General features: G+C 47.7%; 1 protein-coding gene across 7 annotated transcripts in view; it reads right to left on the bottom strand.

Annotated features, from left to right (window-relative positions):
* Positions 1–14062, bottom strand: part of TBC1D14 (TBC1 domain family member 14) — a 103953-nt gene that overhangs the window by 20456 nt on the left and 69435 nt on the right. For 5 of the 7 annotated variants that reach the window (XM_027103767.1, XM_027103764.1, XM_027103766.1 and 2 more), the window contains 8 exons: positions 13437–13555; positions 11608–11690; positions 10223–10340; positions 8062–8168; positions 4539–4619; positions 3364–3458; positions 1058–1129; positions 240–368 (listed from right to left, as the gene is read on the bottom strand). In XM_027103767.1, the coding sequence (XP_026959568.1) occupies positions 240–368; positions 1058–1129; positions 3364–3458; positions 4539–4619; positions 8062–8168; positions 10223–10340; positions 11608–11690; positions 13437–13555 (804 nt within the window). The remainder of the gene's footprint in view (positions 1–239; positions 369–1057; positions 1130–3363; positions 3459–4538; positions 4620–8061; positions 8169–10222; positions 10341–11607; positions 11691–13436; positions 13556–14062) is intronic. The other 2 variants (XM_027103765.1, XM_027103771.1) reach the window with 2 other exon arrangements.

Below are 14062 nucleotides of genomic sequence, written 5' to 3'. Positions count from 1 at the left end.
ATTTTCAGAAATACTTTCTGAAAGAAGGTACTAAGAAATTCATGAGTATGGCTATTGACCACGTTTTTAAAGTCCAACACAACACCCCAAATGAGCCGCCACGTTACCTAGGGCGACTTATTCTCAGTATCTTAGTGGAGGGAGAAGGCATTCTTTATCCCGCTGAAGAGAATGATTAGGCAACGCTTGCTGCGTGAGGACACAGCACCCAGGACACAACACACACAGGGGATACTTACGAGGCCGTGGTCCACTCGGAAAAACGCCATTTGACAGGGTTTATTCAAAAGATTAGAAAAAGCAATGAAGGCATCTGCAGTATCTAAGTTCAAGATCAACACGGCCGCTATAAAGGACATGCCCTGAACCTGAGAGGAGAAGAGAAAGGGGCGTTAAACGAACGGCAGCCGCCACAGTCAGAGCAGCTCTTCCATCTTATTGAAAGAGGAACCCAAGCACCCTCACGCTGGAAGGTCCCACAGTGCGCCCACCCATCGCCACCCACCAGAGGCTGGACCGACAGCCTCATGGATCCCGGCCCGCCCTGACTCGGAACCAGCGCCCTGGCGCGCCAGCCGCCTGTGTGAGCTCCTTCAGTCCCACCCCTAACACGTGGGAAACCGTAACCGCCCCCACCTCTGCATTTGACACGCTGCCCTGCAGAATGTACAGCTTCTTGGTGCCGCAGAAATGTACGTCTGAGCGAACACGTCACTCTTTCTAAAGCCATGCATGCACACGTCTGCTAAGCCACAGAAACGTCAGCAGCATAGCTTTAAAAACTGTTATTGCTAAAAGCTTTCCTGATTTAACGCTGAGAAAAAAAAATCACATGCAAAAAATGAAAATCAAACCCAGTTAAAATGTAGTCAATGCCACAGAGCGGCCATGTCAGCTCCATTTCTCTACGAGGAAACTGAGGCAAGTCATTTACCGTGAGACTTTCCATACCCAACAAAAAATGGCATTCAACCCGACATCCGCACCTACGATGTGCCGGGCAATATTGTGACTTTCTAGAGGAGAACATTATGAAATATTGGAAAAGTTCACTTACATAACCCACATCCGGTCGGTAACAAGTGTAAGCGCCCAAAATGCTGTGCAACATGTCGTGGTACGGGCCACCCTACAGGGACCAACACACCAAAGACATGCGTCAGCCGTGTTAGTGCTTGGGTGATGGATGTCGCCGCCACCAGGCACACCTGCTGTTTCTGAGCAGACCTCGTGGCCAAGCATTATTAAGCAGCTCGGCGCGTAGCGCGTGACTGGACAAACGCTGCCTACCGACCCACAGCTGACCAGGTCATCTGTAGCTCCGCCTACGAAGCTGCGCTGAGCTGGTGGGCCAGGTGTGAGCCCTGCGCTAGAACAACTCCCTTAGCTTGGCTGCTGCTGTGTGACTGTAGTTCCCCGGCAAGCTCAGCAGGTGACCAGGTACCCAGGCTCTTCAGAGCCGGTGCGTGCCCACCGGCGCTCTGCCCCGCCACCCCCGGCACGCCCCGCTCCTGACCACCCTTTCTGCCTCCTTTGCCCTAACGGCCACTGTCTGGGTTTCTTTTGTATTTTTCAGCATGGCAGGTGCAGGAGATACCCTCTGATTCTTAAGTCCTAATAGCTACCTTTTTATTCTAAGCATTCTCCAGCTCTTCCATCCCTCCAAGATTTCCATTTGTTCCTGTAACTTCTTCCAAAAATTTAAGTGTTGGAATTTCTTTTTCCTAACTGAGCACAGAGGTGCCTCGCACTGATGCGAACGTGTCTGAAGACACGGAGCTGACGGGCTCAGCCCACGTCACATGCTCACTGTGCACGTCCGCCGTGTGGCTACACGAGAGTGCCATGGCCCAGCCATCCCATCCTGACGTATAAGAAGAAGAGGCACTTCCGAATCACAGAGGGACAAAAGCAAACAGCAATGGGAGGGTACAAAGACGACATCCAGGGCTAAGCGGGTAAGAGAAGGGGGGACAAGGAGGGACCCTGCGGTAGCATCAAATGTCCACCCGAGGATTAGTGTCGACCGTCACCAAGTGAAATCTGGTCTAAGGCCAAATGAGAAGAAAGCAAAAGCACTATACTGAGCTTTCCTTAAAGCTAAACGTTCTTAACTTACAAGGTTTCCCACCACCCTTCTGATTACGTCCCTCTAACTTTGGGGCTAAATGGCCTTTGTTTGGTGAAAATATGGTGCCGGCAGATGGCAGTTCCTTATTTTAAACGTCCTTAACTTGCTCTGGACATTTCATAGTTTCCCCACACCCCCCTTTGATGTTTTCAATACCGCCCATTTATGAAATCTAGAACTTTGGGAACCACAGACTGAGAGAGACACGCCCGAAGGAAGCCAGAGCAAAGAGGAAAGCCAGTTGTCCCCAGCCTCACCCGAAAGAGATCCCTAAAGCTCTCCTCCTCTTCTGAACACGTCTTTGAGCACCAAGTTAATCACCCGGTGACTCTCAAAGTCAGTGATGCCGAACCCCCAAGAGATGTTCCACGGAAAACATTCTGGGGCCTGGGTCTGGGAAAGGCTGGACCTCGGTGCCCACAGGGTGCAAGCACCCTCTCAGACCCTGTCCCAGTTCTGTGACGGCCCTTCCTGGCTACACTCCAAGTGTGTCTCAAAGCTCTGCCCTTACACTCTCTTTCCTCCAGAGCAGGGACTGCCCTGCAGCTGGTTCCTACCTCAAACAGAGCAGCCACCAGTTAGTTAGTAGGGTCCACGGAATTGAGCTGTATCCTCCCTGTTCATTCCTTTAGTGAGGTTCCCTCTCCCAAAAGGAACTGGGGATTCCCTGAACCATAAGCTGTTTGATGCTTCCATTCTGGTCCTCCTTCTGCCTGGAATGTCTTTCCCATTCTCTGGTCAGGCTGTCAATTCAAACCTAGTCCAACCACAGCCCAAGAGCCGCTTCCTCAGTGACAGCATGCCTGATGCCTCACCCCTGACCTCTCCCGGCTGCCGTATGTACTACCAGGAGAGCACCTGGGACACGTCACATTTTTGAAAAGCCCAGCTGTGTCTAAGCTCTGCACCTCCCGGCTCACTCTAGGTGGGCGCTAACTGATCTGTTGTAATTTATTCCACTGTCCTTTACTGGTTACCTAGTATGTACAAGGCATGTTGCTAGAAACAGGGGCATGACAGAATCAGATTGGGTATTCCTAAGTCATATTAAATATTTGTTGGAAAGGATCAGTTACCCTTATTTTTAAAAGTCTAACTGTATTAACAAAGGACCCTCCCTCCCAACAAAAATCCCTAGTACTTTTCAAACTTGATTACAAATACATGCAATTTGACATCTGTGAATTTTAGACAAAACATACTTAGAGCAACAAATCACTGCCACCACCTACTTGCTGGAAAATGCAGAGATTAGGGAATGTTCTGGAAATGTCCAGTTTAATTAGCTCCAGACTGGCTTCTCTGTCTGCTGCTGAAAAACCAGCATCTGTCAAAAGATCAAGAGTCATCACACCTCTCAGAGGTGAGTGTGTGGAATAACTGCGAGGCTTAGAACTTTTACAAGAATGAAACAAGGGAAGGAAGTTCCTCAGAAGCACACGAGCCTAATTACAACTTGAACCAACAGGATCAACAATTTGTAGGATTTCTTGCTTTAAGAGTAAAAATCTCAGAGCACCATCTAATGTTAGCTCATCATCAGACATTTTCTAGAGTCTGAAATCAAAATCTAATTTGAAATTACCTTTTATCAACGACTGTCAGTGGAAGTAAGGGCACGTCAGGGAACAGACACAAATGAATTCCAGACACAGAAAACACCAAAAGAATCATTATTTAATCCAGAACATCACTGGTATGAACGTAGAATATGTGTGGGTTACCGCAGTATAACACTCGTGTACTATTTCTAACAAATAATTATGAATAACTTGCTTTATATTTTTTAAATTCCAATACCACACAGACAGTATTAAAAAAGAGTGGCAAAAAAGATACTAGTTAACCAACAGAAGTAATCATAACCATTCTCGTGTGTCCCAGAAAATCCTAAGAGCATAACCTGGGAAACACGCAGTGTTCTTCTCTCTTTGCAAGTAGCTCTGGTGCTCCCATATAAACCAGCACTCGAGCAATCCCGGGGGCCAGGCCACTGTACATCACTGAGCAGTGAATAAAGGAAAAGATATCGGTCATGACCAGCCCTCCAGCATGCCGGGACACTAACAAGTCTCAGGGACTCGTATAATCTTTCTTATAAAAGTTCTCTTCTTTAACCTGTTTGCTCTAAAAACTCCCTTTTCGGGGATTCCCTGGCAGTCCAGCGGTTGAGGACTCGGCACGTTCACTGCTGTGGCCGGGGTTCCATCCCTGGTCAGGGAACTAAGATCCCGCAAGCTGCTCTGCGCGGCCAAAAAATAAAAATTTAAAAAATCCCCTTTCCCATGAAGCTTTTATAAATTTGCACCAACCACTACTTCAGTTAAGTAAACCTTCCTCGTCATGTACTAAATGATGATACGCGTAACTGATCAAAGGAGCCCACCGGGGTTAGCGCCATGTATACCTTCGTTCTCCACTTCAGAGCCTCCCGTGCTAAAGCACCGCCACCGCTCCTTGGCTCGGGCAAGACAGATGTCAAAGAGCTCTGGAAGAGAAGCCTTTGGGTAAGTGTCACGTGCACACGTGTCTCCTCAGAAACACCAGAGAAGACACTGCTGCCTCGTTCAAATATTTACAGTTCAACTACGCACCACAGGCTTATTACAGCTAGTAAAACGATCCCCCCAACTTAGCCAGAAGGTACTTCTATTGTCTATAGACATCACTATATACAAAGAAGTACATAAAATGCCTCCATGCCCGGTATTCACTCTGTTACACAACCCACCCATAAAGCGATATTGTTTTGATGTGTTTGTGAGTCTCTTGCCTTACTAGACTGTGAGCTCCTTGGGGTAAGACCATGAGGGTCTCTCATTCATGTCTGTATCCAGAGCAAATAGCTCTGGGATTGACACAGATCAATATAATCAATGAATACCTGACTGATGAAGAAAGGGAGAAACAAGCAGAAAGCCCAGAACAAGCAGAAAATCTGGTTTCAAATAAAGACAAGATGGAACCGCTACCCCCTGGCCCAGTCTTCCTGAACTTGCTGCCTGAAAGTGGGAGAGGGGTGCAAGCAACACAGGCAGAGGTTTCAAAAAATAAGGATTCTTGGTGGCAGAGACGTATCAAGACAGGTCTCTCACAAGACAGCTTCCAAATCTCCTCCATATTCAGAACTTGTTTTTTCAATAATTCTTCTCTTTGGGTAGTTAGGCAACAGCTAAATAACTCACACTCACAAATCTCACTTTTATACCCAGACCTCCAGGGGTATAGCCATGCCCCACTCCTCCCGAAAGACGGAACCCACAGAGAGAGGCCTCCCAGGCCTCTGCTGGCCCACCCGTCTGGTGGGTGCCTCCCATGCCGCCCAGCCATCGGTTGCCCTGGATCACGAACGACCACTAGTCAGTCACTAAGACTTCAATTGCAGCTACCCAGAGAATTTCGACCACTTTATTTTCTCCATCAATATTTCTGGAAAATAAAGCAGAGCACATCTGCCTTCCAGACAGTATGTGCTATTTTTTTAAATACAAGTTAAATTCTAGTAACACTGTTGTGTTCCAACAAGCTAAATTTTGATGAATGACCTTCTTCCAACCTTGTGAAGGATCTGATTTACCATCTACACTAGTCTGCAAGGGCAGTACAACTATGAAATATAACTTCACACTAACGTCATCACCTGGAAGGACTGCATGCATCTTAACTCAAATGCTTATGGAACAAATCTGGAGGTGTGCTGAGCTGGAGGCTAGAGGGTCTGGGGAACTTCCGCCCACTCCCAGTTTCCAGGAGGTGGGCTTAGCTTTGCTCCTTTTGGCAGGAGGTGGAGGAAAACAACTGTGTGGCCCCTGACCACTGGCAACAACTTTCCAAATGAGGTTATTTGACAGTTAAAGCACAGATGCTGGCAGCCTCAGGGTAAAATGGCTCAAAGTGTCAGTTTTTAAAACACCCGCATGGTTTTACTGGCGTGTGTCTGTGGGGGGAGAGGGAGTTAGAACAGTGAACACACCTTCTTTCCAGACGAAACTTCAAAGTACAAGGCTGACTTCCCAAAGAGTGAAGTTTAACAGTACGATTAGGTTGACCTTCAGTGAGTTTCCAACTGCACAGCCACAAAAAGAGCAAAACCGTGGGGCTTCCAAATCGCAACACAGGCTTCAGAGTCAGCCAGTGGCTGACTTTCTCAGTAGGGAAATAAGGTCAACAATACCTGCCCCTCAGACCGCTGCCAATGTTAACGAAGACGTGAGTAAAGAACCTAATCCGATGCCAGGCCTCAACAGCAGACTTCAAGATCATCTGTGTTGTCACATTGGCTTGAATATGCAGCAAAACTGAGGTTAAGAAGGACCCAATAAGGTGGCACCCATTCATTCATTCATTCAGCAAATACTTCCTGAGGGCCTGACTGCACAGAGAGCTGTGCTGGGCTCGGGTGATGGAAAGGAAAGCATGACAGGTGAGGCCTCAGCTTCCTGAGCACCAATTCTATGGGGGCAACTGACACTAGGCAGCTAATTACACAAGAAAGACACAATTTAAATAAAACGAGCCAATATCAAAATGTAGACAAACTTTCAAGGCATGTGACTGATTAATTAGCCATTTAGCCTGATATACTATGATGATACGGTCTATGAAGGATTTTAATTTAAATAAAATCAGTGCAGCCAACAGTGAGCACCAAAAATTAAACACACACACACAGAGTACCCTGCATTACATCCAACTGGTGTAGAGTTGTTGATACAGTTTAGAAATTTTCAAGAACAGGGACTGAGATAAATGGTCATCCATTTCTCCAAACATCTACTTCCAGGGAAGCTGCGGAAAAACCATTTCCACAAGGTAAATGCTATACATCTTCTCACGTACAGATGCTAAGTTTGGGGCAGCTATGGATTAGCCGAAAAAATGGAACTTTGAGGAGATCACAATGAAAGGAAACCAGTCCCCATTCACCCAACCAGCTGTCATTACTCAAGACGGAGCACACTGCCGGCCAAGGCTACCACTGCACGTGGTGAGATCAACACCTGACAAAATAAAAATGACAATAACGACATGAGCCCGAGCCACACAGAGAAGACACAAATCAATCTACTTTAAACTCAGGGGCCTTCAACAGGGTGAAAACTGCCACCACCAACTCCACAGCTGGGCACTGATACAAAGAAGACAAGGAAGGCGCTCTTGTCCTGAGCAACTGAGACGGCAGACAGGGAGGAAGAGGGAAAAAGGAAGGATTACCACTTCTTCAGCACTTAATTGTAAGTCTATGAGCTCCTAGCGTCAGTTTCACCCTGGGTCACAGCCTGCAGAGTGCTGGGCGGAGAGGGGAGTGAACCAGTGAACACACTGGTGGAGGAGAAGCACACCCAAACTGTACGAGTGCGTATGGCGGGACAAACAGCCCTAAGAAAGGAGGGTACAGAGCTCGCCTCCCTCTGGTCTCAAGCTACTAGACCCTCGAGGACCCAGTCCTAGCACAGTATGCTGTCCCCTCTAAGGTGCTGACGTATAAGATGCCTAGGGAAAAAAAAAAGTCACAAAAAACCAGAAGTACCCCAGATACAGCACCTCCACAGAAAGAAACATCCTTCCCTTCCACTTTCACGTCCCCATCAAGGCTCGCTTTCTGCAGGACTCTGAGAAGAGATCCGAACATGGCTCAGCCCCCTAAAGCTTTGAGCCCCATGTATGCTCCCCATGTACTCAGGGAAGGTGACATCTATCAGGAAGAAGGCGGGCGTCCGCTCTCAACTGACACCAGATAACTGTAGCACCCAGGAGTAAGCCCTGGCTCCCCACCGGCTCCGCTCCTGGAAGACGCACTTACCTGGCCTCTCCGAAGACACAGCGGCGTGGCGATGGCTGCCTTTCTTCCTAATGGGGCCAATGGGACAGGAGAAGCCACAGGACCCAGGGGTGGACTCCCCAGGCCTAGGGTCATGCAAGCCACTCACCGTGGGTGATGTTTAACTCGTTGCCAATGGCTAAGCTCCAGACTTTGCCTCTCACGCTGGGAGGGATTCCCTGCCACCATAAATCTCGAACTTTCCTAGAGCACCACCTGGACAAAAACGGAAGCATGAGTTTATGAGTTTGTTCTCAGTGACGAAATGTTTGTCTACCCACGTGCTTAACCCCAAACCACAAAAGCGGGGGAGGCACAGTCGTTATGTCACAGCCCCTGGCCTCAGGGAGCTTACAGTCCACCGTTCCAGACAGACAGACCAGGAGGTCGACAACTACCTTCCACTGGGTTACTGCTGTGCCAGGTGTGCCACAGGCACTGCACACGCAGAGATGGGCGCCACAAACCAGGAGCCCAGAGCGCTACTGTGGAGCCAAATTCTCAGTGACCAGTAGCAGTCGAAGCAGAGGAAGGGTGGGAAGGACGTTCTGCACAGAAAGCACAGCAACGAGAAATAAGCCGGCCTGCTCCGGGAACGGCAGGCAGCTGGGCACGGTGTGCGGAGCCAGCAGGCACTGCCGCAGAGCTGCTGATGGAGGGCAGGCCCCAGGGCGCCTCGAGAAGGGAGCCCGAGGGCACAGCCGCCAGCCTCTGCACAGCTGCACACACACAGCTGAAGCACTCAGGCAAGGCAACTCTAACGGCAGGACAGCTCTGCTAACTGAGAACGTTCAGAACTGCAGAGTCGCTGAGGTCTGCTGGCCACAATGAACGCACACTGCTGACAGACTGGGACAGACACAAAGGTGCCAAAGGCTCCCAACACGGTGCTCCTCGGCACAGCGCAGGGGGAGAGCACGGGCTGACGCTGCAGAAACCGGGGCTGCAGCCCCAGAACACCCTTAGCTGGGGAACCCGGAGCAAACTCCTTCTCCTCTCGCTATCATTCTCCCTAAACCAAGATGATGGAACCTTCCCCCTGACCCCCAAGGGCTGCTGTGAGGATTAAGTGGCACAAACCAGAAAGGTGCCCGGCACCCAGCTGGCGGTCATTAAGCGGCAGTTCCTGTATGAATGCACGCGTCTGGACCACATCAAGCATCAGTCAATGTAGGGTGGGCCAGGGCTCTGCAGCCACACAGGGAGTCAGTCCAAGGGTTCTGAGGACCTTAACTCTTGTTACTGGGCCCCACTGCCCAGAAAAGCAGGCTCTGGGCACAGCGTGTGTTCCCCATGCAGAGCCTCAACAGGGCAATCTCTGCCCCCCCCCCGGACCCCACCTCCACAGTGGGAGTGAGTAACACCCAGGTAAGTGCCAGAAGCAAGTCCCCAACAACCTGACACACGGTTCAGGTTGGAAGAGAGAAAAAGGAAACTGGCGTCCAAGCTCCCCCAGCTCCTGCCGATAGGGGGAGGCCCAAAAGGAGGCACCAGCCTCTGTGCGTGGCTCCAAGACTGCTGTCCAGACACCGGCCCCTAACCATTCTGACCACGCACGAGGAAAGACCTACAGCTGTCCCTCAGACGCGAAGGAGACAACAGTGCTGGACTCTACTGTGTACCGGCTACCGGGGGCTGTCACCAAAGCACACCCGGCGCCCCTCCTCAGACAGGACAACAGAAACTTGAGCAGACAGATGCAGGGTACCCAGCGGGGTCCTCTACAGGCACCTGGAGCCAGGGCGAGGGCAGGAAAGGCTTCTCCAAGGAAGACTGAGCTTTAAAGAACAAAGTGTTAACCGAATGAGGAGATACAGGGCAAGAGCACTCGATGCAGAGGGAATGGAACATGCAAAGGCCCTGAGGCTCCGTAAGGAAAGGGCACTGTCCAAGCAAAGGAGAGATGAAAGGTGAGGCTACAGAGAAAGGGACGTGCTGTCCCACGAAGGGTCCTGTCGGCTAAGCCAAGCAATTCCAATTTTACACCGAGAGTCACAGGAAGTTACTGAAATGTAAAGTATGGAAGTGACACAGATTCGTGCCTTAGAAGATCCCTCTGGCTGCTGAGCAGAAGACAAGTGGAAGGGGTGGGAGGGGAGCTGTCACAGTACCAGGTGAGAAACGACAAGGGCTGAACCAAGGCAGAGGAAGGAGACTCTGTGCAACTTAAACTTATCAGATAATTTCATCAGGGGCTGTGAGAGGAGCTACAATTAATACAGCTGCTTCCCCTGAATTCTGCAAAGAAGTGTAGCGTCTAGAGAGCTTACATTGTTTCCCAGTTAGGCAAAATCTCATTATTCCAAGTGAGGACAGCATTTCCAATACTTTCTTCTAATCTGCATCTTTCTTCCAGCTGCTTTTTTCTCCTCTGGGCTTCTTTCAGCTCTAGAAATCACAGTTAAAAGAAGGAAACATCTATTAACTGATATCCACTGATTTCAAGCTAGGTGACTTTTCTCAAAGAGCCAGGCTGCAAAAACACCAGGAAGAGGGCAGTGAAGTAGAGCACTGAGACCTGACCTCTTCCGAGACTCATTTCACACCTTACGGAGTTTAGAAAGCTTAGGCGTTATCCACCTTTTAGTAAGCTTTTCTGTAACGTAATACAGTATAACATATAAACAGAAAAGTGTACAAATAAGAACCTAACGAAATTATCACAAAATAGACAAACCCATGAAACTACAGCCCCAGTCAAAAGACCGAACAGGAACAGACACACCAGAAGCCTCTCTGTGCTCGCCTCACCCTTTCCAATGGAACCTGCAACTTCACTTCTCACAGCTTAAGAATAACTCTTAGGGTATAACAGCAACTCTGAGAAATACCATGCATTTTCATTTATATATACATTTTTTGTGGTAAAATACACAAAACATAAAATTTACCCTTTTAAGTGTACACCCAGTGGCGTGAAGTACATTTCACATTGTTACGCAACCATCACCACCGTCCATCTCCAGAACTGGAACTCTCTCCCCACGAAACACTAACTTCTCAACCCCCGACAAACACACCCCGCCCTGCTCCCCAGCCCCCGGCAACCTCCACTCTACTTTCTGTCTCTATGAATCTGACTCTTCTAGATACCTCATATAAGTGGAAGCACACAGCATTTGTCCTTTTGTGTCTGGCTTATATCACTTAGAATAATGTCTTCAAGCTTCATGTTAAGTGTGTGTCAGAATTTCATTCCTTTTTAAGGCTGAATAATATTCCATTGTACAGACAGACCACGTTTTACTATACATACTTTTTAAACATCTAAGAATCATAGGGTTTTTAGGTGTCACAAGGCACTTTGTCAAATCCCATCACATCTTCTTGTAAATAAGGAAAACTGAGCCCACAGACAGAAAGAGATCTGCCTCTCCAGCATCACTGGCTAAAGCTTTCTCCAGCCTAGTACTTTCATCCTACACAGTCTCTTTCCTTGTGTAAATTCAAAGTGCTATTATCTTGAATGAAGTAACCAGGAATAAGTAGTTAGTAGAAACATACGTTTTTGATGAAAATTATAAATCTCAAAATATTAAATAAAGCATTCACCAAAGTTCAGGTTCTACAGCTCCATCAGGTAAAGAGAAAATATCCACAAAGACACAAAATCTTGTGCTGACTTACATAACCAAACACATGTGAGCTCCATTACCTCGTTTTTTGGCCTGAACCACCATTTCTTCATACTGTTGCCTGTGTTTCTGAGCTTCTTCAGCTGGCTTCGCCGGGAGATTTCTTGATAGAAAAGAAATGATTTTTCACCATTTTAAATACTGAATAAGAGAAACTTGAAGCATCATTTACTAACAAATGAAAAGCTCAAAGACCAAAACCACATTTGTTAGATGATAAAGACGCAGCTCTTTCATAAACTAAAAATATTTTTTTACAAAAGTATTAAAATAAGCTCATTTTTAAAAACTTGGAGTCTAAAGATTAGCAGAAAGAAGAAAATAGCAATTAACCATAACTCCAATGGAGATAAACACTTAATCTTGGGGTGTTTTTTTCAACCCAGTCTCCAGAGAAACTCTGATTTGACCACATCGCACGAATACAATAATTGTCAACAGTTACCCTTGAAGTAGAGTACCCTAACGGCATATGTTATTGATACATCTATGTATGAATATATTCCCTGGCCAGTTTTTTTAAGTAAGTTTCATACTAGCTATGTGGTTCACCTCATTTATACACACACACACACACACACACACACGATTCATACAATAGTTCTAAACGACTAAATGTGCTATACAACTCTGAATCCCGGTTAAAAAAATAAAACGCATGTTCTCTTTCAGAAACGTGCTGGTGAATTTGCTGGTCCTTGAAAACTGGGAGGGCGGCAATGTCTGGCTGTCTGCGCACATCACAGTGTTTTTGCTGCAGGAGAACAGGGCACGACTTCCCACAGCTCATGTTTTAGACAGCATTACAGGACGGATCCTCACAGTGCGGCGGCTTCTACCAATAATCTCTACCTACCTTCTGAATCCTCCATTTCAGGGTTTCTCTCCCCATCTACCCACACATCCACAATTTCCAAGGACCGAAAATTAACATCAGAAGACACATTTCTTCTGCAGACTTCATCAATTTTAAATGTCAGGGTTGGCAGGGACCTTAGGGATCCTAGCCGAATGTTTTACAATCTCTCTTTTTCTTAAAAGCTGTGGACGGGCTTCCCTGGTGGCGCAGTGGTTGAGAGTCCGCCTGCCGATGCAGGGGACACGGGTTTGTGCCCCGGTCCGGGAAGATCCCACATGCCGCGGAGCAGCTGGGCCCGTGAGCTATGGCCGCTGAGCCTGCGCGTCCGGAGCCTGTGCTCCGCAACGGGAGAGGCCACAACAGTGAGAAAAAGCTGTGGAATCTTTCTATTCAAATACAGTGTTCTATGGAAACTCGATGCTTAAATAGAGATAAGCTATGGCCTGGTACAATGGAGCAATCCCTTTCCCTTACTAAGGTCTCCAAACACGATCTACAAGCCCGTCATCAAAACCCATCTCTCCTCATCAGATGGATGGAAACCAGAGGCCCAGAAGGGAAGGGAACTTGCTGGGATCACCCAGCCTGTTTTCTGCAGATCCCAAAGAACCAGTAGGCTAGTCCGGGAATTGTTCTACAATACTGGGGTGCCTCCAGAACACCCACTTTCGAGTATACTTCCTGGTGCTTCTTACCGTTACAAGCCAGTCTATAACTAAAAACAGCTACTTAAGCATCTGGAAATGCTAAATTAAAGTAAAAAATCACCTGAATGGAAAATCCTGATCAAAAACTTCTACGTTAAATGAAAGTTTTCCACATCAGTCATGCTATCATATAGAATACACGTTAGTGGAGGGAATGAAGAGGGGCCCCGCATTTTTAGTAAGTGACGTGCTTATCTTTCTTCCCCTTTTCTAATGAAAAGGTGACTAGCAAATGTACTTATCCCTGAAAACAAACTCTCCACAGACTCTTCTTCAGACTCACGCTGGTCTGTCTTCCAGGATGAGTGCGGTGGTGGAAAGAGGCTCAAAGTCAAGATGCTTCCTCACATTCTGCTTTGGAGAGGGTGGCCTGCTAGGTCGTCCAGCCTTGTCTTCATATTCCTAGGACAAAGAAACCAGGGATAACTCCAGGCCCGGCCAATTCTGATATTACGAAGCCCTTTTCAAAGTAAGCAAGGTGTTTTGTTGTGAAGTCCTTTAAGTCGATTTTGAGGATGATACACTGAAAATATTTCTTGCTCTTTAGAAGGGAAAACTGCCCATGAAAGGGGTTTAGCTCTGCAGTTCAGGCCATCACTTTATGGGGACTGTGGGCTTCCCATACTGGTAGGGAAGTCGCTAAGGATCTCATCATCCCAGCTGCTCCTCTAAGGGCCCGCAAACATCGACTCGGGTCTCCTAGGCTGCTTCTGGGTAAGGGGTGGGTATTCTGTCTTCTGGACACCGTAAATTTGAACTGATTATTGCAGTGGTCACAGGGAAGCTCAGAGTCAGAGTGATAGCCAATTCTAGCATTCATCTGACGCCCACCCCTGGCTTCATCTCCCACTCCCACCCTAAATTTCTAATGCATTTCCTTTTACCCCACAGCATTTTATCTATTTTTGT

The sequence above is a fragment of the Aethalodelphis obliquidens genome, unplaced genomic scaffold (assembly GCF_003676395.1).
Source record: "Aethalodelphis obliquidens isolate GAN/ISIS:26980383/991018 unplaced genomic scaffold, ASM367639v1 scaffold6, whole genome shotgun sequence".
NCBI lineage: Eukaryota > Metazoa > Chordata > Mammalia > Artiodactyla > Delphinidae > Aethalodelphis > Aethalodelphis obliquidens.
Note: the sequence above shows the minus strand (reverse complement) of the source record. Positions and strands in the feature narration are given on the sequence as shown.